Source organism: Antechinus flavipes, chromosome 4 (assembly GCF_016432865.1).
Source record: "Antechinus flavipes isolate AdamAnt ecotype Samford, QLD, Australia chromosome 4, AdamAnt_v2, whole genome shotgun sequence".
Classification (NCBI taxonomy): domain Eukaryota; kingdom Metazoa; phylum Chordata; class Mammalia; order Dasyuromorphia; family Dasyuridae; genus Antechinus; species Antechinus flavipes.
Genome location: NC_067401.1, coordinates 250137187 through 250161966, shown reverse-complemented (window position 1 = coordinate 250161966; position 24780 = coordinate 250137187). Strand labels below are relative to the sequence as shown.

General features: G+C 31.4%; 1 protein-coding gene across 1 annotated transcript in view; it reads right to left on the bottom strand.

Moving 5' to 3' along the window:
* Positions 1 to 24780, bottom strand: part of BCKDHB (branched chain keto acid dehydrogenase E1 subunit beta) — a 238451-nt gene that overhangs the window by 69774 nt on the left and 143897 nt on the right. The window contains exon 9 of the mRNA XM_051997318.1: positions 7955 to 8041. Within this exon, the coding sequence (XP_051853278.1) occupies positions 7955 to 8041 (87 nt within the window). The remainder of the gene's footprint in view (positions 1 to 7954; positions 8042 to 24780) is intronic.

Genomic DNA, 24780 nt, shown 5'->3' with positions numbered 1-24780 from the left:
GTTAAGCAATTAACCAGTATACTAAATTATCTATTTATCTATCTATGATATACTTTTCAAGAGATTTCCAAGTGACAATAAACAGCACCAGTTGAAGAAGAGAGGAAAAATATATATTTGTCACAGTTCAATCAGGGAATAATTGATAGGATTAAGATTACAGCTTTACCATAAAGTTAGATGTTCCTTGGTCTGAAGTCCTATTTCTATTGATAGATGATAGCTCTTGAGAAACTTTTATAAGGAAGTAGTTACTAATTCAGAGATTATAATTTCTAAGCGTTTGCTTGAGATAAAGCATGTGCCAAGTACAAATATTTCCTGGGGAACAATCCCTGGGGAACATGGGGAGAAGAAAAAATGAATGCTACCACAAAATTTCAGACACTGGGCAAGTGGAGAAGGAAGGATGGTGGTAAACATAAGGGAACTATTGCCTTGCTCCAGGGAATTTCCCAGGAATTCTTTCTTTGCTTGCCTAAATGGGGAGAAATAATCAGGTTATCATAAGTTCAGCACATTGTACTAAGTCCCGTAGCAAAAAAACTACTTTTTCACTTTAATTCACTTTAATATTTTTAAAATAACTTCTAAAGAGTGGAAAACAATAATTCTCTATTCCTATTACAGGAGAAGAAGGCTACTAAAGAATCATCAAAGTATAGGTAATTAATTGTTTTAACAAAGAATCCCACAACTTAAAACATTTACAAAGTGTGTGTTGTGTATATAGATTTGTATTAAATGGTGGAGGAGATTCAGAAACAAATATTGACAAGTCGGTAGAAATTTAAATATAATATATAGATGTATATGTAAGCAAATGATTATAACAAAGCAATATATGACAAAAATGTAAGAGGTACAAAGGGGCAAAATAATTATCAACTCAGAGATTAGGGAAAATCTTTTAAAGGAGGCAGAATTCTGAATTCAAAAGCCAGAAAGGGAAGAAGTTCTGGGGGAAGGGAACAACTCTAAGAAGGCATTACAGTACTGAGCATCCATATGGAACAAAAAGGCATCCAATCAGATTTAAGTTCACTCTTGGAACTTCAGGCTAGGGAGACAGAATTATTCAGCAGGCAAAAGGGAACTAGTGAAGTGTTTTAACTATTAAGAGTGATATAATCAAATCTAGCATTCATATGAAGGATACGGTGAGAGTAGTTTTAAAGTATAAAAAAGTCAAAGAAGAGAATATTAATAATTGTTAATAGCTAATATTTATGTAGGATTTTAAAGCTTGTAAACCACTTTATATATGTTATTTCACATTATCATTTGAACAGACAGCAAAAATTGTTAAAAGGCTGCAACATAAGTCCAATACAGTATTAATCAGTGCTTGAAATATAAATGGACAGCTACTGCCCCAGTTCCTGTTCCCTGTGTCCTAAATTCCATCTGCTATTTATCTACCTTTGCTCAAGTTGTCCCCTACATGAGTTCTTCTTATCACCTGTCTCATAGAATTCTTAGCTTCCTTTAAGGCTCAACTTCAATATTCCTAAAATAAAGCCTATCTTGATTACCCAGTTGCTAGTGCCCTCTTTCCTAAACTTACCTTGTATTTATTATTATATTTAATTTTTACACATTTTTGGTCCAAATATCTCCTTCCTGTTGATCAAATGTAAGTTTCTTGAAATAACAATTATTTTGTTTTCTTGTATCCCCATGTTGAACACAAAATCTTTCACATAACAGGCATCCATTGAATGCTTAATGGATTGAGGAGAACTGAAGCAGAATCAATAGGAAGTAATAACTTGGTATGTTATATACCAAGGATGAGAGAAGGAAATAGTGCTAAGATTTTAAATGTGTAAAATTTTAAATTGTAAATGGTGGCACAAATGGCAAAAATAAAGTTTAAAAGTATAATAGTTTTCCTTAGAAAATGTAGTAAGGCTGATTTGGGGCATGACCGATTTCAGGAACATGAGCAAAAAAAAAAAAAAAAATAGAGGCAGTTACCCTATTGGCAGTAGAGGACAGAGAACTGGAGCTTGGGAGAAAGGACAAAATACTTATTTTTCTAAAAACAAATGTTGCTGGTATTATTCATTTAAAATATAATTGTCAACATTTATAAGCATGTTGAATCAATTTTTTTAGAATTATCATAACTTTTCAAAATGGTAAGTTTTGTGTTCTTAGGTCCATGACAATGTATATATAACAAAATATTTTTCTTTAAAGAGAATGTTTTGGATGATGCTTATTTCCTATGTATTTTGGCATATCTGTAAGGGTGTGGGGAATATAGACTAGCATTGTGTGCAGACTGATACTTGGTTTATAATAATAATGGCTATTCAATGAACTTTTTGTTGAGTCTCTTTATTTACTTTTTGTCCATGTAAAGGGGTCAAATTAATCCACCTCTGTATCATACAAATTTAATTATCTTAGACAAAGGAAATGCCTGTGCCTCTTTATTTCATAACTTCAAGATTATTATTTGTCATCTAATATCTGATCATTAAATGTCTTGCCTAATTATGTTATCACCTAGGTATCATTATTTATATCTGATCCAATTTCACTGAACAATATGTACCATGTTATGTCAAGCAAATTAGAATTATAAAACTTCTCTTGTAATCACTATATTATTGCTTAGGCTTGTCTTTTTACTTAGTCTCAATTTTTAAAAATAGTTTTTAAAACTTTAATATACTAAAGTATGCTATAATCTCAAAAACTCTGTAGTCTAAAACTTTGACCTTGCACTTGTACCAATTCATCATTGTCTGAAAAGTACATATTTTTAATTTTGATAATCATAAGAAATTTATATGCTAGAATACTCCTATAAAAATTACAATTTGAGCTAATAAGAAAACAACAGTTCTTTCATTAAAAGATATAAAAACCTTCCTTTGCATATAATGATTTCTTGTCTTTTCAGGTTATTATATTTATGATGATCTGATTCCTTTAAAAATGAATGTATATATTTAACAATCGCTGACTTTTTATTCTAGGCTAAGAGACCTCACAGAAAGGATGGAACAATAGTATGGAAACTTACCATTGCCTCCAATTGGACTCTTTATTACAGACTTATTGCTTCCATGTGTAAAAAAAACAAATCTTTAAGCCAACCACAATCCCAAAGATTTTTGGCATCCTTATTAAGCACTAAATTCAGAAGATGGGGAGAAAGGATTTTACTTGTCTTGTATTTTTTTCTTAGAGTACAATTCAATCATACTCATAATTTATTTCATCATTATATGAATCTGTGTTACAAATTATTAATAGATGTAAGTTTCTACTATGCCTACGGCAATATGCCATATTGAATTTCTGAATGCCACAAATTATGTTTTACAATATGATTTAAATAATGTATATTTATTACTAAATAATTTTAGGGTTAACATTAATAAAATTGTATTTTTAAAGATGGAAAAGAATTCTTAAAAATCAGTGATTATATGAAGGCAAAAATAATCCATTTGTTCAAGAATCTGCTAAATCTGCATTTTGCTCAACTATAATATCTAACATTCCTGCTCTTTCATGTCTTTCACACACGCACTCAAGTTTTTCATATGAATGTGATCCATTTTCATTTAAGAAAAGTATATCTTCACCTTTACTGCATTTCAAATGGAAAATAGAAAGAAAAACTCTTTCCCCCAAAGTCAGAACAGATGGAGATAGAAATTTAGATGAGAGATAGCAAGCTTTGAATCTTAAATTAATAATTTTTTTTCCTACTAGAAGTCAAATACATCTATATCTGACATTTTTTCCCTCCCCTTTCAAGTGAACTCCAATTAATTTAAATAATAAGAATTTATTAGATTATATAACAGTTTTCATTTTAAATTATTTTCTACTAAATGGAAGCTCTATACATTGTTCAATACATTAATTTTTTAACAACTCTAATATGGAAAAATTATAAATCCTCATAATAACTTGATCATTTTTCTACCTGTTAAGTAATATGACTAGAATACTATGAATAGTATTTCTTTAAAAACATAAGATATTCATGTAGCATTTTATATCTTTTACATAAGATGATGGAATTATTGATTTTGAATTAGAAAGAAACTTAGAAATCACCAAATAAACCCTTTTTATTTTACAATGAAGAATCTGAAAAATAAAGTAGTTTAATGACTTGTCCAAGATCACACAGTTTATGAGGAAGTATACGGAAGGATCTGAACATAGATAATCCTAACTTTAAGTCCATTCCCTATCCATTACACCATGCTGTCTCTCCATATGATTAGACATGACAGGAAACATGAGCAATGTTACAAGAGACCAGCCTTGGAATTCAAAATAATAGTATAATGTATCAGTGACCCAAGTAATTCTTAAATAAAATAAATTAAAAATAAATTGTCCCACATCACAGGTGAACATTTCCACTCTGAGAGTTGTCCACGTCATAAAAATTACAAGTCTATAACAAAAGTGTGATTAAATGATTTTTAATAAAACATACTGATATTTTTGATGATCTATCCTGCAAACAACAAATCATCCTATCCTAATACAATTTTGTATAGCATATTTGTCCACTCAAAATTGAAATGAAGAGAAAATTTTATATTATGTTAATATTCAGTCCAAACCTTGTTTATTTTAGATGTTTCATTTATTTAGTAATTTTTTAAAAATCATTATTCTCTCTAATGTTCATAATCAACCTTTTGGATTTTTTTGTGATTGAGATCTATATTCTTTATTATATTACTGACTTTCTGGGTATAGAACTGAAGACTAGACTTTTGATTTTATTGATTTAGAGAAGTCCTAGAGAAGGAAATTTCCACTACAAATGTAAATCAACATTTTTAATGTATAGATGGATAACTGCCTAGGGTCCAGAAAGGTAGTGTAATTTACTCTGATTTAATTCTTTCTGGATCTCAGGTGTGTTCTGTATTCACTGAACTACGTTGTCTTTCACTGATTTAAAAGTGAGTAGGAATCCACAAAAATAGCATTAGCAAATATTTTCTAGCTGTTTATTTTCACATTTTATTTTCATATGTTTATTTCCATTAGTTGAGGTAATCAGGAGAATATTTAAACTAATATTTTAATCTACAACACATTTATCTTAAAATAAACTTAGAAATATAAAAAATGAAACAATATCTCTAAATTTTCTCAAATTAGAAAGATTTTTATTTAAATAATGGATTTTCTTAGATTAAGAAAAAGTAGACACCATGAAATAATGTTACTTTTTGAAAAAAATTTAAAAGAAAAATCTGGCAACTAACAGTTGTGGGGAAAATTCATTATTTCAGCTACAGGAAAACTACAACTCAGAATTATTAAGTGATTTCAGTTTCAACAATGTAAGGCACTCTTAATTTTGTCATATATTTAAAAATCAAGATGTTGACAATAACCTTTAAATAGGCTTTTAAAAAAACCCAATTCTCATCAGAGTTAGATCATTTCAAAAGTACACAAAGAAAACATTATCATCAACTATAAAAGCCTCATCATATCTTACTGCATAATCCCAGGAAATGATTTTATCCCCCATTATCATGGTATATATTTTTCATTAACATGAAGGGATATATTTGTGAACACTGTTTTAACTTCTCATTAAAATTCACTTCCTTCACATTATGTCATATTTATACCCATCATTTCTACATAATTCAAATTTTATCTTGTACATGTTCAATTTCCTTGTTATAAGAAAATTAAATTCCATTTCCTAAGTTCTTTAATGTAGAGGTTTGACATGCCTGTGTATCATGTCAATTTCTTGTTTTATTAGCAATTAAAATAACAATGATTGATCAAGTCAAGCATTTTTAATAGAGAAAACTAAAAGTAAATAAATTAAACAACTGATCCAGAAATCTAAATTTTCTTTTCTGACACTCCCTAAGAAAGAGAGTAGGTGGGTATATACAACACACATAAATGAAAGCACACTTTAAGGGCACAGCTAGAATAAAAATCCACATAGTTTTACTTTCCAATCTTTTTTACTTACTTTTCTCTAATCCCCTCCCCACTGCCCTGACTCATTTTTGTTTTTATTCAAATATCATGAAAAGTTCATGATAAAATTATTGTAACAAAGTGTTTGGTGGGCAAATTTATAGAAAAGGAGTCGTGTGAAATTCAGATATAGGCACCAAGTATTAATCAATGTTGCTTGTGGAATAGAGTGAATTGAATATATCATTAAGAAAATGTAAACCTCAATTTCTTTTTTCCAGCTGATGTACCATATGACCTTGATCTTAATGATCAATCTTTAGCAACTTTTAACAACACTTAGTTTTTACAAATGGACAATAGAAACTGGACAAGCAGAGGGGAAAAAAAGGTTTTTTTAATGTAAAATATTAATGATGCAAAGAATACTATAACATATTTAACAAAAAAGCTAATGTCTCCTAATAAAATGGGAAAACAAGTGGCAAAAGCCAATTGAGTGTCCACACCATCAGAATAATCTCTATGAGCAGGAGGTAATGAGGATGCTTAAAGGATGAACTGGTCCATATCAGGCAAAAAAAAAAAAAGCAGCATAAAGCTTTGGGACTGATCAAGTATTTGGGTTTGGCTTCATGAGAGGCCATTGCTTCCTGGGTAAGATGGGGAAACAACAGCTTAGAAGAAGAAGAGGGTAGAGGAGGAAGAAAGAAAAACATTGACATTGCAAGAACCTCAAAGCTTGCTTTTATTAAATTTTGTATGTAATCATTCATCATGTCTTTGCATGAATTAAACCCATGTTAATTATAAGTAGCAATAATACTCTGTTCATTTTAACTTGTCATTAAAGATATATAATCATGTTTTGTGATTACAAAAACATGTTTTATTTCAAAAAAAGACAAAAATATATAAATTTTTCATCAATGTCACTTTAAAAACAGTATCATCTCCCCAAATAACACTCTGAATTACTTTATTGTATTTTATAGTACAAAAAAGTTATAGTAGTTAAAATTTCCCAAAAATTCAAGTTTCCTATACATTGTAATACCAAAGTGGCATTTGCTATTATTCAATGATAACATTTTAATTTGAGGAGGCACTATGATTAATTTAAATTCAATTTATAATAAAGTGAAATCTCTATTAAGATTGAGTGAATTAAAAACTTTCAAAAAGTTGAGGAAAGTCTAATATGAAAATAAACAAAAATTCTCAATATGGTCAAAGAACAAAGTTCAATTTTAACAGTAAACATTTAATTCAGTAATGTATTGTTACATTAAAGTGCTAGATTTAATTTGCTTTTTAATAGACAAATTAAAAGAAAAGGAAAATACTTTTTAGGTCATCTACTTAATGATATGACATAAAAAATATGTATATAGGCATTAAGTAAAAACTCTAGTAACCAGAAGTGATACAAAAAGGAATATTATTTTTTCTCATGTAACAGGACATATATTTTGAGTGATAATTCTAAAATATAAATCTTTACATAAGCCTTTCAACCTTGCTGCTGCAGTTGCCAGTTTCAGAAATAATTTAGTTACACAATGCCTTTAAAAGACTGACTTTTTGACAAAGTAATTTATTACAAGTTGGAATCTAAAAACATTTAAGACTAACTTCAAAATGGACCATTTCATAGTCAGCTTTGGTTTTATTAGAGGAGAAACATAAGATTCAAACTGAGAAGACTTTGAAAAACTGCATATAGCCTACGTAAGTGAAATTTTAAATACAACAGAATGTGATTTATTGAACTGTTTTCAAACTTTCCCCTACACAGGATTTTTCAGCTCTTGTTTTTATACAAATCCTTTTCTAGAAAATGTAATTATACCATTAACTAAAAGGCAGTGAAGATAGACAGAAAACATGGATTTCAATGAAATGCTTACCTTTGCAGGTTGGGATTAGCAGTTTTTCTCCCTAAGACACAAGTGAATCTATAAAATATTAGAACTTATACCCCCCAAAAAGCTTACTCTACCTGAACTGTAGAACTGATCTCCGATGCAAAGCCTCCAGTTAAGGGAGCCTCATGACTGATCATGAGTCGCCCAGTTTTGGCCACTGACTGAAAAAGAGAGACAAAAAACTCCGTTTTTAAGAGTTGATATTTTTTCCAACTTAGTGATATTATAAATTTACCAGTGGTTTGAATTCAGTTATATGCATAACTCAAGACTAGAATCTGAAAATACATTGGAATTGCCTTTCTTACAATGGCAGTGTATTTTGACACTATCTGAAACAAAACAAAATAACATTTTCAAATAACATTATATATTAAGAAAAGGAGAAAAACTCTACTGTTAACCCAACATTTTTGTGAGATAACAAATCATTTTCAGCTGAGGCCATTGCAGTTAAACATTTTCCTATATCTCTATGCCAATTTTCCTCTTTTTGTTGCAATAATAGAAAGAAAAAAAACTGCTATGTTTCATTCATTTCAATGTATATTTATACTTAAATATTCAAACTTTAACATAAAAATTTGGTAGTTGAGAAAGAACCAACATAGAATAGAAAAGCTATGGAGAAAACAGATTTTTAAAAAAGACTAAAATGTGGAATACTAGAAATAATTGAAAACAGGAAAAAATTATAGGTAGTTAATCAGTTTCTAAGTATTTTTGGATACCAATATGATAAATAAAATAAATGAGAATATTATCATTAGATTTTAATGTAAAATATCACATCTGAAGCACTGTAAATGAGTTATAAATATAATAGCTCCAAAAGGTATAGAACACAGAATGTAGAATGTAATACAGAACAAGATGATATGAAAAAGTTTAATTGTCACATTAATGGCATGATTTGAGTTATATTAAGAGATTTTTAAAAGATAAATGAATGATTTTTTTCAACTATATACTCATTTTATCTTTTCTAAACTTTTCATTTCATTTTTGTCTATCAAACATGAATATCCAAATTAAAATATATATATATTTTGTGCTATCTGCTCTTTAAAGATTAATATAGGATGTATTTTAAGATATAAATAACTTATAGCCAAGAAAAGATCAGAGAAAGAATCACAGATTACACTAAAAATCCTAAATGGTTCATCTGTTATAATTATGTTAAAAATAAGACTCAAAATATTCTTTCTGCTCAATATTACAAATGAGTGACAAGCTAAAAACATTGTGAACTGAATTTAATAAATAAAAGCTCTAATCCTAGTATATTCTTATTTAGTTTATTTAATAATGCAATTACATTGTATGCAAGCTAAAGTACAAAATTAAATTTACTAATTAGTAAAAGTATTTTATAATGCTAAAAATGTATGTTTAAAAGAAAAAAAAATAACCTGACCTTAAGGAAAATCATTTTGAAAAAAAAGCATGTATTAACATGATGAATTAAAAATTCTTAGCTAAAGCTTTTCCAGTCTTGACCTGTTCAGGAAGTCTACAACCAAGGGAGTCCTAGTTTGTCTTCATTTTCACATAAAAAAAATTTTGAGACTTTGAACAAAAGTAGCTCAGTTTTCTTAAAATGCCATTGATGGTAAACAGAAAAGCAATGATTGCTATGGTAACTGAAGCTAAAATCATTCAAGACTTATCAAAGCAAAATAGCCAGAATTTTCAATTAGGTTTGAAAACAAATATGCAGTATTTAGAGATTATATGACTATCTGAGTCTAGTACTAGTTAAACACACTACATATATTTAATAAATACCTATTGATTCATATGAATTGATATATTCTGCAACTATCTTTAGGGAATCTCCCATAGACTGCCATTTTCAATAAAACCAAGAGGTCCAATTGTATGGATGGTATTGAGATCCTACTTGGATATTAGAAAGGATCACAAATAGATGGGAAAAGACATAATTTTTATAGGAGATTGAAAATATTGGGGAATTAATTCTCTTATTGTAGTTTCATTGGCTCAGAGGAAAGTCATACACCAAAAAACAAAACAAAACAAAACAAAACAAAACAAAAAAATATGAAACTTTCCTTGTATGCTCTTATGTATTCCTATATCTATCAATATTAAATTCATCTTGAGTTGAATTTGTCAGTGTCTTTTTATTCAGCTTCTTTGCCTACCTAATCAGCAAGCAGAGATAGAGAAAAATGTCAGAATCAGGTAAAAAGACAGTCTTCATATTTCCAATTTTTTTTCATTTTGTAAACATGAATATAATATATGAATACAGACATGGCTGTAGCTCAGGAGAATTAAGGAATATAAAAAAGCAGAATATGATGCTCCAAGGTGCCCCATTTTAAAAATGGTATAGAAACTGCTATTTCAGATGGGGCAATCAATGAGCATAGTGATGTTCAGAAATGGAAATAAATCACTGTAAAGTATCCTTGCTTGTAACAGTATCTTGAAAACCTATTTCTTCATACTCATTATATTAAAATTCAGAAAACATCAGTCTTCTTAAAGAGAAAATACTAAGAGAATTGACTATCATCAATAAAAATTTCCAAAGACAAATCATATTATTCAAGGGCTTGAATACTTTTTGAAAGGTTTATTGAAAATGTCACTGGTTCACTGTCCTTATAATTTTCATTCCTCACCATTTCTCCTTCTCTTTGAATATATTCTTCATTTTTTGTGCTTTTATAAATCTACTTAATACCATATTGAATATTTGACCAAAATCGCAAGATATGAATATCTGTTTAGGACAAGGGAGAAGATACAATTAGATTTCTCTTTTCCCTTTCCCTTTCTCTATCTCACCAAGCATAGTTTTTTTTTCTTTATAGAAATAGTTTATTATTTTTTATTTTTAATGAGGAAGTCTTTATTTTTTATTGAAACTTTTTATTTTTAAAACATATGCAAGGATAATTTGCAAATTCTTGTGTTCCAATTTTCCTCTCCTTTCCACCACTCCCTCCCCTAGATGGCAAGTAATGTTAAACATGTATGTTTAAATATGGTAAACACAGTAAAATATATGTAAATAGGCATACATATTTATACAGTTGTCTTGCCGCACAAGAAAGATCAGATCAAAAAGGAAAAATAAGAAAAAAGAAAAGAAAATTCAAGCAAAGAGCAACAAAAGAAGTTAAAATGTTATGTTGTGATCTACACTCAGTTCCCACAGTCCTCTCTATGGATGTAGATGGCTCTCTTCATCACAAGATCATTGAAACTGGCCTGAATCATCTAATTGTTGAGAAGAGCCACGTCCATCAAAATTGATCATCATATAATTCTGCTGTTGCTGTGTGCAATGATCTCCTGGTTCTGCTCATTTCACTTAGCATCAGTTCAGGTAAATCTTTCCAGGCCTCTCTGAAATCATTCTGCTGATTGTTTCTTATAGAACAATAATATTCCATAACATTCTGTACCATCACTTATTCTCCAATTGATGGGCATCCACTTAGTTTCAAATTTCTTGTCACTCTAAAAAGGGCTGCCACAAACATTTTGCACATGTGGGTCCCTTTCCCTCCTTGTTCTGTTTAGGATATAAGTGCAGTAGAAATACTGCTGGATCAAAGGGTATACACAGTTTGATAATTTTTGAGCATAGTTCCAAATTGCTGTCCAGAATGGTTTCACTAAGCATAGTTTTGATTACATCCTATAGGATAAAGTCAGAATTCATGTAATTTGCATGTGTTCAAATCACCCTCCACATAAACTGATAAACTACTTTAACACACCATTTCTAGTTGTTCAGGTAGATCACTCAGAAATCCTATCCTTCCATAAACTTCCTTAACTAAGAGAATTCAAATCCACACAGAAATAATAATAATATTAATAAATTCATTTGCTTATATAAAACCATATTTAACTCTATAAGCTATACAGTTCAATGAAAACCAAGGCTATTCTGTTAAACAGAAAGGGAGAGGATCAGATAACATATAAATACATTGTATACTATCTTTATGACCAACAGTTACAGTTTGTTTATAAGATAATAATTGAATTATGGTAAGCTATCATAACTAAAAGGCCAATTGCTAGAAAATTACTTTTGAGTTAGACTAAAATATAAGCTTTAATTTTGTTTTTTTTAATGAACAAAAACCTGCTTCTCTATATCCCACCTTCTCCTACTCAGGTCACCAAAAAGGAAAAAAAAAAGACACCTCAAAAATCCATGACAAATATCCATAGTCAAGAAAACAAATTCTCATATTAACCATATCCAAAACATTTTTTTAACTTGTATCCTAATCATCTCTCTCTTAGGAGGTGAATAGCATGTTTCATAATGCATCCTCAAGAATCCAAGTTGATCACTGTGCTAATCAGAGTTCGTAAGAATTTTATTTTCACTATGTTATTAATTATTATTCAACTTAGATTCATAATTATACAACTGTTAAACATTTTATTATTTTCAAACAACAGGAGTGGTCATTTATTACAAATGACCTGTCTGGATAGATTTTGCTAGTGACAGTCAAATTTAGCAACAAATAATATAGAAACAATTCAAAAGCCATGACCAACTTGGTACAGTGGAAGAAACAATGGATTAGGAATCAGATAGTTCTAGTCTGAGATATATTACTTAGCACTGAAACTGATTCAAGGAAATGTATTTTTCAATCAACTTCAATCATCTGTTTTTATCAGGATATTTTTATTACTATTTACAATCAAGATTTTAAAGCAACAAAGTTAAAGTTCCTTCAAATATTCCTCTTAACTATAATAATCTCCACTTATTTGATCCAGTTTATGTGGTAATTATTTCTTAGAGAAAACCTTCAGATCACCTGATATTATAGAAGTGATAGAGTAAGAGAATAAAAATTAAGGATGTTTTAATGAAGTATTAATAAAAAGGATCAGCTGAGACAAAATTCCAAAGTTAAGTATACCTTAAAAAAAAAAAAAACCTGGCACTAAAGTTAGCAGCCCAAAAGTTGAACATATGTTTAGTGAATCTGGTCTATAAAGATTTTTAACACAATCCATGCAGGAAAACCGTTAAGCTATCATTCCAAAAGAAAATTATACAGATAGGATGACTATAAAGTTTGCATATGTCTGAAAGCACAACATTGACATAGGAAAAGTAAAAACAGATCTTTTTTTTTTCTTTTATTAAAACCTTTAGCAATATATTTTTCTATTCTTTTACTGAAAAATAAAATCCTCTTGATACTTTGTTAAAAGCCATTAGCAAATTATAATTACAAGGTGCATATAATAATTTTCTTTCATTTCACCTGCATGACACTGTATAGTTGAAAGTTAAGCTTATGAAAAGCATCCAAGTCTACCTCCTCCGATATCCCCTTAAAAGTTGAAACTGATGCACAATTAAACTCAGGGGATTTAATTTTAATACTTGTGTTTTGTTGATAAGAGTAATCATGAGAAATAATTCTTAATACAAGGCATAATCATTATTCAGCTTTAAATTCCCATCCAAATGAATAAGCTCAAATGTTTTTTAAAATAGTTTTTCATTTATCTACCCAAATTTTCATATTAATCAGCCAAAAACATCTCACAAGTCATCACAAGCTAACTAATGTTTTGGTATTTGTCTATTAAACATTATTCACCAGAGTGACCTCCACACACATGACAATACAATTGGCCAATATTCCACTGGAGAAAAACCAAAGCGGGAAGAAAAAAAAAAAACAACACCAGTCATAGGCTTCACAAAAAGTTCATCTTGGCTAATGTGATAGCGATGAAGTTTCAAGTATTTTGGTATAGTAGGAAAATGGTGTAAAAAAAAAAAAAAAAACTTGAGTCCTTAGGGTTTTAATACACATGGAAAAATCTGGAAGAGTACAAGCAAAACTTGAGGGAAAACAGAATAAATTATAGGATGGAAAGACAAGCAAATGATGATTATAAAGAAGTGGGCTGTTAGAAATTTTCAGAAACATTAATTCCCTGGCTAATCTTTTCTAGAAAAACTAAATTTATGTAATTTAGTGATAGAAAATTAGCCATGAAATAAACTTTTGTACCAAAATTAAAGGTTATTCTTTTTCTGATAATGTCTTCAAAATATCTTTGCAATTCTTCGGTCAAGAGTGGAGTTACCATAAGCTAAATATGAGATATAGTTTCACTCTTTTATCCTAATAGGACTGGGTTTTCTGATTTCTTTGACAGACAAGATGCTCACCATAGCAGAGAACCTAGATCTTACTGTTCTCTGTTCCATTACTACGTAAAAACAGTTCACAGCCCTTCTTTCATGTATTTTAATGGTTTTACTAAGTAATAAAAGGCAAAAGAAAAAATTTAATTACTGGCTTCTTATATGTTCATTCTGATCTTAAATATAATATAATTTGAAAATACGGTCAAGGTTCCTTTTTTGCAGAGTTTAGTCCTGGAGTGATCCAATCCAGTCCAAATTGAGCGGGACTTAAGGTCTAGTTCTAGGATCCTAACAAAGGTAAATTTTGGGGGGCTTCTTGAAAGGACTTACCACAACCATAATGCAGAATATAAGGAAAGAATTTTATGATTTAATCAACAATCTTGTCTCAGGCTTCAGGTCTTCAGGGAGCTAATCTTACCTTGAAGAAAGATAAGTCATGAACTTATAGAAGTCTAATTTTTATTTCCTGATGCCTTTAGCAAAAATGTCCCATTCTATTCTGGCTCTCATGGATTGTCTTCTAGATCTTGCCCGCAGTTAACAGTTACTTCCTTTATATCCTTGGATTTCTTATATCTTTACAACTCTGTGTATGTCTCACAATGCTCTCTTTCTGTCTTTCTCTCTCTTGCCATCCTTCCTTCTTCCCCTCCTTCTCTCCCCCTCCTTTCATCCCTCTTTCTCTCTTTCCCCCCTCCTTCTATTGTCTCTCTCTCCCTCCCTCCTTTCCCCCATTCCTCTGTCTGTCTCTGTTTCTCTATCTCTGTCCTTCTCTCTACGTCTTTGTCTCTCTCTCTGTGTCCTTGTCTGTCTCTATCTCTACCTCTGTCTGTCTCTGTCTCTGTCTCTGTCTCTGTCTGTCTCTGTCTCTCTATCTCTCCCTCTTTCACACACACACACACACACACACACACACACACACACACACATCCTTTTGTACTCTCCTCCTTTCCATTGTTTTCTCTTCTTCATGCCTCCCTTTCTCTCCACTCACCAAATCATTTAGCAAACACATCAGGACAAAAGTTGAATACAGTCAGCATTCTGTCTACCACATCATTCTGCTTCTTATAAACTCTGGGACATTATATAAATATGAGCTATTATTATCACTACCTCAGCTATTTTATCATGGAAGACACAGTAATATTTAAACTGCATGTTCATAATTGCATTTTTATTTTCACCAATGTTGTTAGCTTCTTCACTAATATAAAGTACAACCCCCTTATAACTTGTGTTCACTGAGGATGACTGGGGCCAAAAGATGTATGATACCTTGCCAAGCTTTTGATAATCACAGACCTAATTAGCATGAAGGGCCTTTATATTATCTAGATCAGGGGTTCTTAATTATTTTAGTGTCAGGGATTGTCTTTGGCAGCCTGATAAAGCCAATGAAACTTTTCTCACAATAATATTTTAAATGCATAAAATAAAAGAAAAAACAATAAGTTTAAAAAGAAAATAAATTACACTGAGACTTGGTTATCAAAATAATTTTATAACAAGCTGAGGAACCACAGACAAAGAACCCCTGATTTCAACCAAATCCTCATTTCATAGTAAAAGAAACCAAAACCCAGAGAAATAAACCAATCTGCCTAAGGCAACACACAGTAATTCTCAAAGGTGAGGTGAATTTGAGTGCTTTGACCCTAAATCCAAGTTAAGCATGTTGCATTTCTAAATTCAGGTAGGCTGGTAGTGGGACAACAGATATCCAGACCTTGGGGGAAACCTATCTAGCTTTGAATAATTAAACCTACTCCATGAAATAGCCTTCTGGGAATCAGGATCACCTACAGATTTTAATGAGGCACTGTAGAGGGCAGACCTTTTAGTGAAAGTGCACTTTCTTATTATATTTTTATTAAAATTATTTGTCTACATGTCCAGGGTAGAGGCTATCTGGGTCTTATCAAGATTGATATTATGAACAACTATAAAAGACAGTTTTTCAAATCACTAATAAAAAGGAAAAAGAAGTCAAGCAACTCTAAAGTTTTACTCCACCCTCAGACAATTGGCAAATACAAAACAGGAGAAGAGTCATTGTTGGAGAATTGTAGAATGACAGATACACTCTAAGTAGAGATAGAAACTGGACTAGTCATTCAGGAAGGCAATTTAGAGTTGTGCAAAGAAAGTAAAGAAAATGTATACAATACTTTGACTCAGAGATCCTTTTTCAAAGCAAGGAGATCAACAATAAAAAAAGAGACTAGAGACACCCAAAATTTAGAGTAGCACCATTTCTCGTAGTAATAAACTAGATTCTCATAACCTGGAAAATGGCTCAACATTGTGAAGTATGAATGGCATGGAATATTATTTTGCTATTTTAAAAAAATGATGACTATTCAGAAGTACTGGAAAACTTATGTAGCCTAACATAAAATGAAGTAAGTTGAGTCAGGAAAATAATTCAAAAGAGAAACACAAAAAACAAGCAAAACAGTCAAAACCAAATGCTAATTTATTATAACAGTCAAATTCTGCCCCAAAGGAGAGACATAAATTTGCCTACCCTACACTTCTTTGAATAGGTGGGGAATTAAAAACTTGCAATATTAAATAATAATGTCAGGATGTTTTGCTGTTTGGTGAATTATGATAAATTGGCTCTTTTATTATAAGGAATGACTTTCTGGAAGAGGGAGGAAAGATATATTAGGAAATGATGTTAAAAACAAAAATATCCAGAAGATTTTGTTTTAAAAAAGTGTAGTGAGGGGGATTTAATTTAATAAGAATAATAAGAACAATTTTTCTCTGCTATGACTGAGGGAAAGCAAAAAGAGTTGGTAATGATACTGAAAAGGTAAAAACTAGCTAAAAAGAAACTCAGTATGGAGGGCATCAATGTTTTCAATGAACTAGTAGTTGCCTAATTCCCTGTAAAGTATAGAGATTGGGAGTATTGACGGGCTTGAAAAAAAAAAGAAAAAGATATAGTCACTGTAGGGAAAAAGATGATAGGTAACCAATAAGGACATGGTAAAAGTATTGATGATGATTGAGATTGTAACAGAAATTTCTGTTAAGTGAATTTTTTTTTACATTTTTTCATTTTTTTAATATTTTCACCAAAAATATTAAGCAATTGCTAGGACACATATTGGAGTTTACCTTCTTGAGTAAATCCCTTAGATTGACTTGTTTTCTTTATATGCAAATACAGAATGCAGAGTTGTATAAGCTATAGACCAATTTAACACTTTAAATTTATGAAAAACATAATTTTGTAATGAAAATAAAAGTAGTTTCTAATTTCAATAGTGATTATTTATATAACACTTTAAATGCGCAATTAGTGAGTATCAAAGATGGAACAAAAAACAAAAAATCCTCAAATACTGCTATTCATATTCAGTGCTCTTTTCATTACACTACAAAATCCAGATTCTTATAAACTGCTTTTCAATCTTTGTTTTATGTTTTTTTCCTTATTTATCTCGGTACAAGTTGTTTTCTCTAATGGAAAGTAAACTCTTTGAGGGAAATGAATATTTTGTTTATGTCTCTATATTCACATCACCTAGCATGATACAGAAGACATAGTAGATATTAAAAAATAATTGATGACTGAATGAATGACGATAATTGAAAAGCAGGGTGCTAACTACTGTAAATGTATGAAACCACTGGCAGAATCTAGACTAAAATAAATCAAGCAATTTTCAAAATAACTTTTAATGCTGAATGAAAATTCATAAATGCCTCTATAACTTTCCAAGTAGATGTCCCAAAGTTCTAGTACATAACACAATCCAAAAACAGAAGGAAAATATGATAAAGGTTTCTTATTATTGTCATATAAAAAAATACTTCATTAAAAAATATTGACATCATCCCTTGTAAATTATTGTCATATAAAAAAATACTTCATTAAAAAATATTGACATCATCCCTTATAAATATAACATACCCTCAATTAAAAAAAAAAGTGACTCTAAGCAAAACCAAGTTTTTCAGCCAATCACATTTTACTCTATTACTTCAAATACTAATCAAGAGTAAAATTTTCCCAGACAGCTAGTTAGGTCTCTCACTAAAGAAAATTTGTCTCTAGAAAAGCTCAAAAGTTTATATTATAAATAGTGTTGTACTTCTATGTCACTATAGATAGAAGAACCATGTATATTTTCTAAAATCTGCTAAAATCAGGCCGATGCAGAATACACTACTTCTAAAATGCTTATCTTTTTCTATGGAAAACATTTAATGTTTGGGTCCTCCCTACTCCATTTATTTAATATTTTCCCCCAGTTATATTCAAAACTTTTTTTTACATTTGTTTTTAAGATTTTTGAGTTCTAGATTCTCTACCTCATTACCACCCACAATGAAGAAAGCACATGTGAAGTTATGCAAAACATTTCCATAAAAGTCAAGTTGTAAAAAAACAAACAAACAAACAAAAAAAAACCACATAGATCTCCCACTCTAATGAAAAACCCTAGAAAAAAAATTAATTAAAAAGAAAGAAAGATAGAGCTAGAGAAAGAGAAAATGCTTCAATCTGTATTCAGACACAAGTAGTTCCTTCTCTGGATATGGATATGATTTTTCATCATAAATTCTTCAGAGTAGTTGTGGGTGATTGTACTACTGAGAGTAGCAAAGTCATTTACAGCTGGTCATCCCAGAACATTGTTATTACTTTGTATATAATATATTTCACTTTGTTTATATAGGACTTTCCAAGTGTTTTTTTTTTTTCCCCCAGAGAGCATCCTGCTCATTAATTCCCAGAGAACGATAATATTCCATCATAAACACAAAGCACAGTTTATTGAACCATTCCCTAATTGATGGACATCTCCTCAATTTCCATTTTTTGTCCTAAAAAGAGAGCTGCTATGAATATTTTTGTACATATAGAACATTTTTCCTTCTTCTGCCCTACAACTGCACATCAGATTCCTACCTGATCACCACAGACCCTTTCCACTGCCTTTCAAGTCTCCAGACTGAAAAACCCAGAAGCCACCAGCATTGCTGCTGATTCAAAGGTCCTGCCTCACTGACACTACACTCTGGCCCAGAACTGAGACCTGGATGGGTCTGTGCTGGGATTGTGAGCTAGGTTCTCATTTTTCTGACCTTCCAGTTTTCTTTGGTGTCTCTGGGCTGAGAGGTTGGGGAGCTACCAGTACTGCTGCTGATTTGGAAGTCCAGCTGGGATTGTCCTGGTGTGCCCTGCACTGGGATGGGATGCTGGACTCTCACCCTGTTGTCACAGATCTTTTCTGCTGAGTTTCCAAATTTCCTTCAACTGGAAAATGTTCTATTCCATCTTTTTGGGTGTTCTGATATGTTAAAATTTGTTTAGAGTCATTATTTAAAGCAAGTTCCTGCATTATTCCTACATCTCAGCTCTACCCTTTCCCCTTCTCTACTTTTAAGAGCAGTGAGAAGATCTGAATGCAAAGAAGTAAAACACTAAGAATGCTATCCTTTTTTTTTTCATGTTTTTCATAGTTTTTGAGAAAAACTTCCATGGTAGGGTTCTCAAGGTGAATGAGAAAATAAAGCATACATCTGCTACATAAAAACATAAATTTATAACATACAAATTAGGAGGGAATACTTTTCACAAAAAAAAAAAAAAGATTCCATAAAAATATCTTTTAAATAGCACTAAAGTAATTTTATCAATCAGTAACTCCCTCATACAGAGGCTGAAGATGACAGAAACTAAAAGTTAAAATCTTAGGAACTATAGTCAAATTGAGTATGGGTGATAAATGAAGATAATACATCTCTGGAACAAAAATATGTCAATCTTAAGTATATAAACCAATTAACAAAAATATACATGCAACTTTTCCGGAATACATGTAGCATATAAACATGAGTTTATTCTGTGAAAAGTTAGTGATTATAAAGTTTCATACCTCTGTGAGGAAAGTAGTGTACATTTTTAAATAGATGAAAAAACAGGCTCAGAAAGATTACAAAATTTTAACAGTTACATAGACAATTACATGGACAGTGCTGGGTTTCAAATCTGCACTCTCATACAGCATATCCATTGCTCTTTCCACCACATGATGGGATCATCTTGAAAAATAGTAGTATCTCTCTAAATGGCAGACAAAGAGCTGTCTGTTTTGATAAGAGAACCCCCTTATCAGGAGTTACCTACATAGATAGATTCAAAAGTCTATTGTCTTTAAGTGTATTATTAAAAATGATTTGTCATAAAGCCCATTTTCACAATGATATTTAGATTGCTTGTATCTTGTGTTTGCACTGAAGTTCTAGGTAGACACAAACATAAATTTCCTTTCCTGCCCCCCCACCCCCGCAAAAGCAAATGAAAGATTATATTCTAGTTTATGTCTTTTTCTATGGGTAAATAACAGCCTTAAATTATACTTGAGTAATTTCACTATCACTGATATTTATTAATTTTACTTTTAAAATTTTTGTATATTTAGTAAGTTTATAGTATATCAAACTTCAATTTATTTAAAGAACAGCTTATTTTTAAGATTTATCTTAGCCCCCTTTTTTCCTTCTGATAAAACACAAATCTTTTGTTGCTAACTTCAGAATTACAAACTATGAGCAAAGAATTCATTACCTAGTGGCCAGTCTAATAGTGATATGTCTCATGATACTTAGTATGGTGGATTCTTGGATAACAAGAATATACTCAAAGCTTTATCAATCTGATAGAACCAATTCCAAACCTTTTTTTTTTTTTAATTTTGTAGCCTTCAACTTTGCTGAAGCTATTGTCTCAATTTGGATTCTTATCTATTCTCTAGGACACCTATCATATCAAAAAATAAGGATGTTATGTCTTAATTTATCTCTATGTCTTTAATTTATCTTGCCTGACTACTGTTGCTAGTATTTCCAGAACTACATTAAATAATGGTGAAAGGGGGCATCTTTGCTTCACTTCTATATTTAATGGAAAGGGTTCTAATCATTTCCTTTTTGTATCTTTTTGGTTTTAGATAGATGCTTTTCATGATGTTTAAAAAATAAAAGTTCCTTCTTTGCTAATACTCTGTAGAATTTTCATAAAAAACTTTGCCAAAGACCTTTTTTCTATAACTATTTAGATGGTCACACAGTTTTGATAGTTTGGTTTTTGATGTGATTGATTATGTTGATAGCCTTCTATCATGCTTAACCATCCTGACATGTCTGATATATATAACTTGATCATAATAAATGATTTCTTCAACAAATCACTGTAATCATGAGGATTTTACTTAAAATTATTAACTCAATATTCATTAACGATTTCACAGCACCCTAATGAGAGAAAGTAAAGAATTAAGAAGCCTCTTGGTGAGGGTAAAAGAGGAAAATGTAAGTTGGTTTGAAGTTTAACATAAAAAAAAAAAACCTAAGATCTTGGCAACTGATCCCACTACTGACAAACAGAGGGAATGAAATGGACAAAAGATGGGCCTCCCCGTTCCTCTCTCAGTCTTAGGTTAAAGGGCCTCAGGTTCACAGAGAAATGTTTGCTCAAGCTATATTAAAGGAGGTGTTTTGCACTTCAAAGTGCCTGGTCAACAATGAGATCTATAATGTTTGATAACCCTGATCTCTCTCAAAACAATCTATGTCAAATATCTGCCATTGTAAGCCCCCTATCAAGTCACTATCTAACATTCAATGTAATCACAAGGCTGAACAAGAATGCTTATAAGACTGTCCCTACTTCAGTTGATGAGGAACTCTATCGGAACTCTACAGGAAGTCTATCTGGCTTTCCCATGGATAAATAAACTCTCTCTGAATTACCCATATCTTGGCTTGGCTTGAATTTTATTGCCTGGGCTATTTCACTTGGAGGTCCCCTGAGATAAGCCTTTGACTCGGTCTGATAGCCAGTCTCTCTACCTGGAGGGTGAAGGAGATTATGGATTCTAGGGGGTAGCCACTGAGAGACCTTCCTCCTCAGCCCCTAGTATCCAGTAATCTCTTTCTGTGGACCAGGAGAGTGAGACCCAAATTTTGAATTCGGGCCAAAATTGGCATAAAGCATTCTAAAAGCCAGTTCTGGTTAATAAGTTTTTGAGGAGCCCCTGCAGCTGCCTAACTATCCTGCATCCACCTATCTGGTCTAGTGAGTACTCCTGTATCTGTGGCAGGGGCCTAGCTGGACACAGCACTAACCGAGCCCTTGCTGACCTCCATGGGATGTCACGTGAAGATCCTGGATGTCTTAAGACACATCTGGTTCTGGGTGCCAGTCGGCACAACTCTGGGTGTCCTAGATAATAAATCTGGACACATCTGGTATATGTTCTGTGTGATTTGTCTGTCAGTTTTGTTGGTTGAAAAGCTTTGTTAAATTTTTTAAGAACAATGTTGCAACTGTGCTTAATATAAAATTGTGATTTCTAACTTTTAATCTGTTGCACTAATTTGTAAGCAAAAGCAACAGGATTTAATAAAAAATGTAAAAGGTGAAAATAGAGCTCTGCGTGTGTCTGTGTGTGTATGTTTGTTTGCTTTGCATTTTGTTCTGTGTTAATAGTTAGCAAACTTGTAAGAGATAAGAATTCAGTCTCTGTGTTGCAGGCTTAGAAAATATCAGGCTGAATTGTTTGAATGGAATTCATTCAAAATAGCAATTCTTTCAAGAGTGGCTCAGGCAAGGAAAGAAGTTTGAAAAATCTTTCTCCCTCTCTCTCTGTCTCTGGCTGATTGCAGCAGTCTTGTGGAGAAAAGAGAATAAAGGGAGAGAAGGGAAAAATGTTCAAGGTGAAATAAACTTCTCTCCAGGGGAGGAGGTCCTGGAAAAAGCCCCTAGTTTTGCTGATTTAAAAGTTTTGTTAAGTTTTAAGAACAATGATTAAGAAATTTGGGGTTTGGTTATTTGAAAATTTGCTTGTGACTTTAAACTTTTTAACCTGTTGTACTAATTTGTAAGTAAATTTTTATTTTACTATTTTTGCTATTTTAAACTGAAAAAAAATTTTCCCTTAAAGCAGTTTTCAGAGTTTGCTAGAGTACAAGGCAATAAAACCTTATCTGATGGAAATTTAGGCTAGGAGAAAACATTTGATTAGGAATATTGGGATGGTTCTGAAATTATGGGAAATATAATTTTGCTATTGCCTTTGCATGCTAGATTCATTTATTCTGAGTATAAGATCTTGGAATTTGTTTGAATATTGATAACTTTATTACTAAAGAGGAAGGAAAAAAAAAGAACAATAAAATTCAAACTTAGCCTGGGCTGGGCCATAAAAGCTGCCTGGACAGATAAGAGAGAGATGCAGACTGCTATCAGACAACACTCATGCAGAAAAAAAAAAAAAAAAAAAAAACTTTTGTAAGAAGTTTGGCTTGATTCAGTTTATTTATTAATATAAGTTATACTTTAAATCCAGCTCTGCTGGACATATGTAGGTTTTGTGGAGTTTTGAGCTATTCACTATAGTATGAATCTTACAGGTTTTGAAGGAAAAAAAGAAAGGAAAGAGGAATGAAAGTAATTTTGGAAGGATTGACTTGTAGGAGCAATTAAAGGATTGCATGGTTTTAGGAAGTAAGAGAAAGGTTTTTGGCAGTAGAAAGAAGAGGTAGAGGAGGGAGAAATGGGAAATGATGCTTTGTCTTCAGAGGTAAAGATTCACCTCACCCACCCTCCACTGCTTTCTGCTACTTTAGCAACAGAGCATCTGGTTAGGAAAGTTGTTGAAGATTGTTTAAGTATGTAACAAAAGAGAAGGAAAAAGTTGGGAAACTGGTAGATTTGGGAAGAAACTTGATATTGGGAGAAAGTAAATAAACTTATGGGCTAAATCTTGAGAAGCATCCCCATGTAGGAAATTGAGTAGGGAACCTGAGGGAATTTTTGTCCAGGGGTGCAGGAGTGTTGGGAAGCGGTGGCCACATGGTGGCCTCTTCTCTCCTCATCTCTCTTAAGTGTGTTCTAGCCAGTTTTCTTATCAAGTACTGCCGGGCAGCAAACTGTGATTTAAAGGGACAGGCTTGCTTTTAGGTTAATTACTGTGCATATTTGTTTCTTGATACATAATGGTTTTCTTGTTTGAGAAGTATGGTCATAAATGTGATCCATATTTTGGTAGGATTATTCCTGAAAGTTTAATTGCTATTTTTAAGAATCTTTCAGATTCTTTTATGTGGTCTTTGGACATTCTGTATAAGTTTTAACTGATTGTATTGGGTCATCCTGAGGCTATTTAAAAGGCCTCTGAAATAATAGTTTTTTTTTTTCTTTGTCTTTTTGACAATGTTTCTGTTATGGACAATATGTAATTTGGGATATTTGTCTATGTATTGCGTATTTTAAAAGCAAACTGATTTGTATGTATAATGTTCACTTATGAAACATCTACTTGGACATGATAATTGTTTAAGTTGTGAACTTCTTAAGACAAATTTCTTACTGTTATCTCTATAAGGTTATGGTAAATATCTGTTTAGGATGTATCAGAAATTTGATTAATGGAATCTGTTATTGGAGGTAAAATTTCTTGGGCTTATAGTTAATGAGTTAATGCTATTTGGGAGTTTTAAGGCTCCACCCTCTGACAGTTAGTGGAACATTCTGTATGTGCTGAAGGTTGAGTTTTGACCGCTTATGTTATATTATAGTTATGTTCTTACACTTTTTCCTCCTATAACTGATCTCTATGATCAGAGCAATAGTCAATGCAATTCAATTATGTCATACCTTGCTATTTACAATCT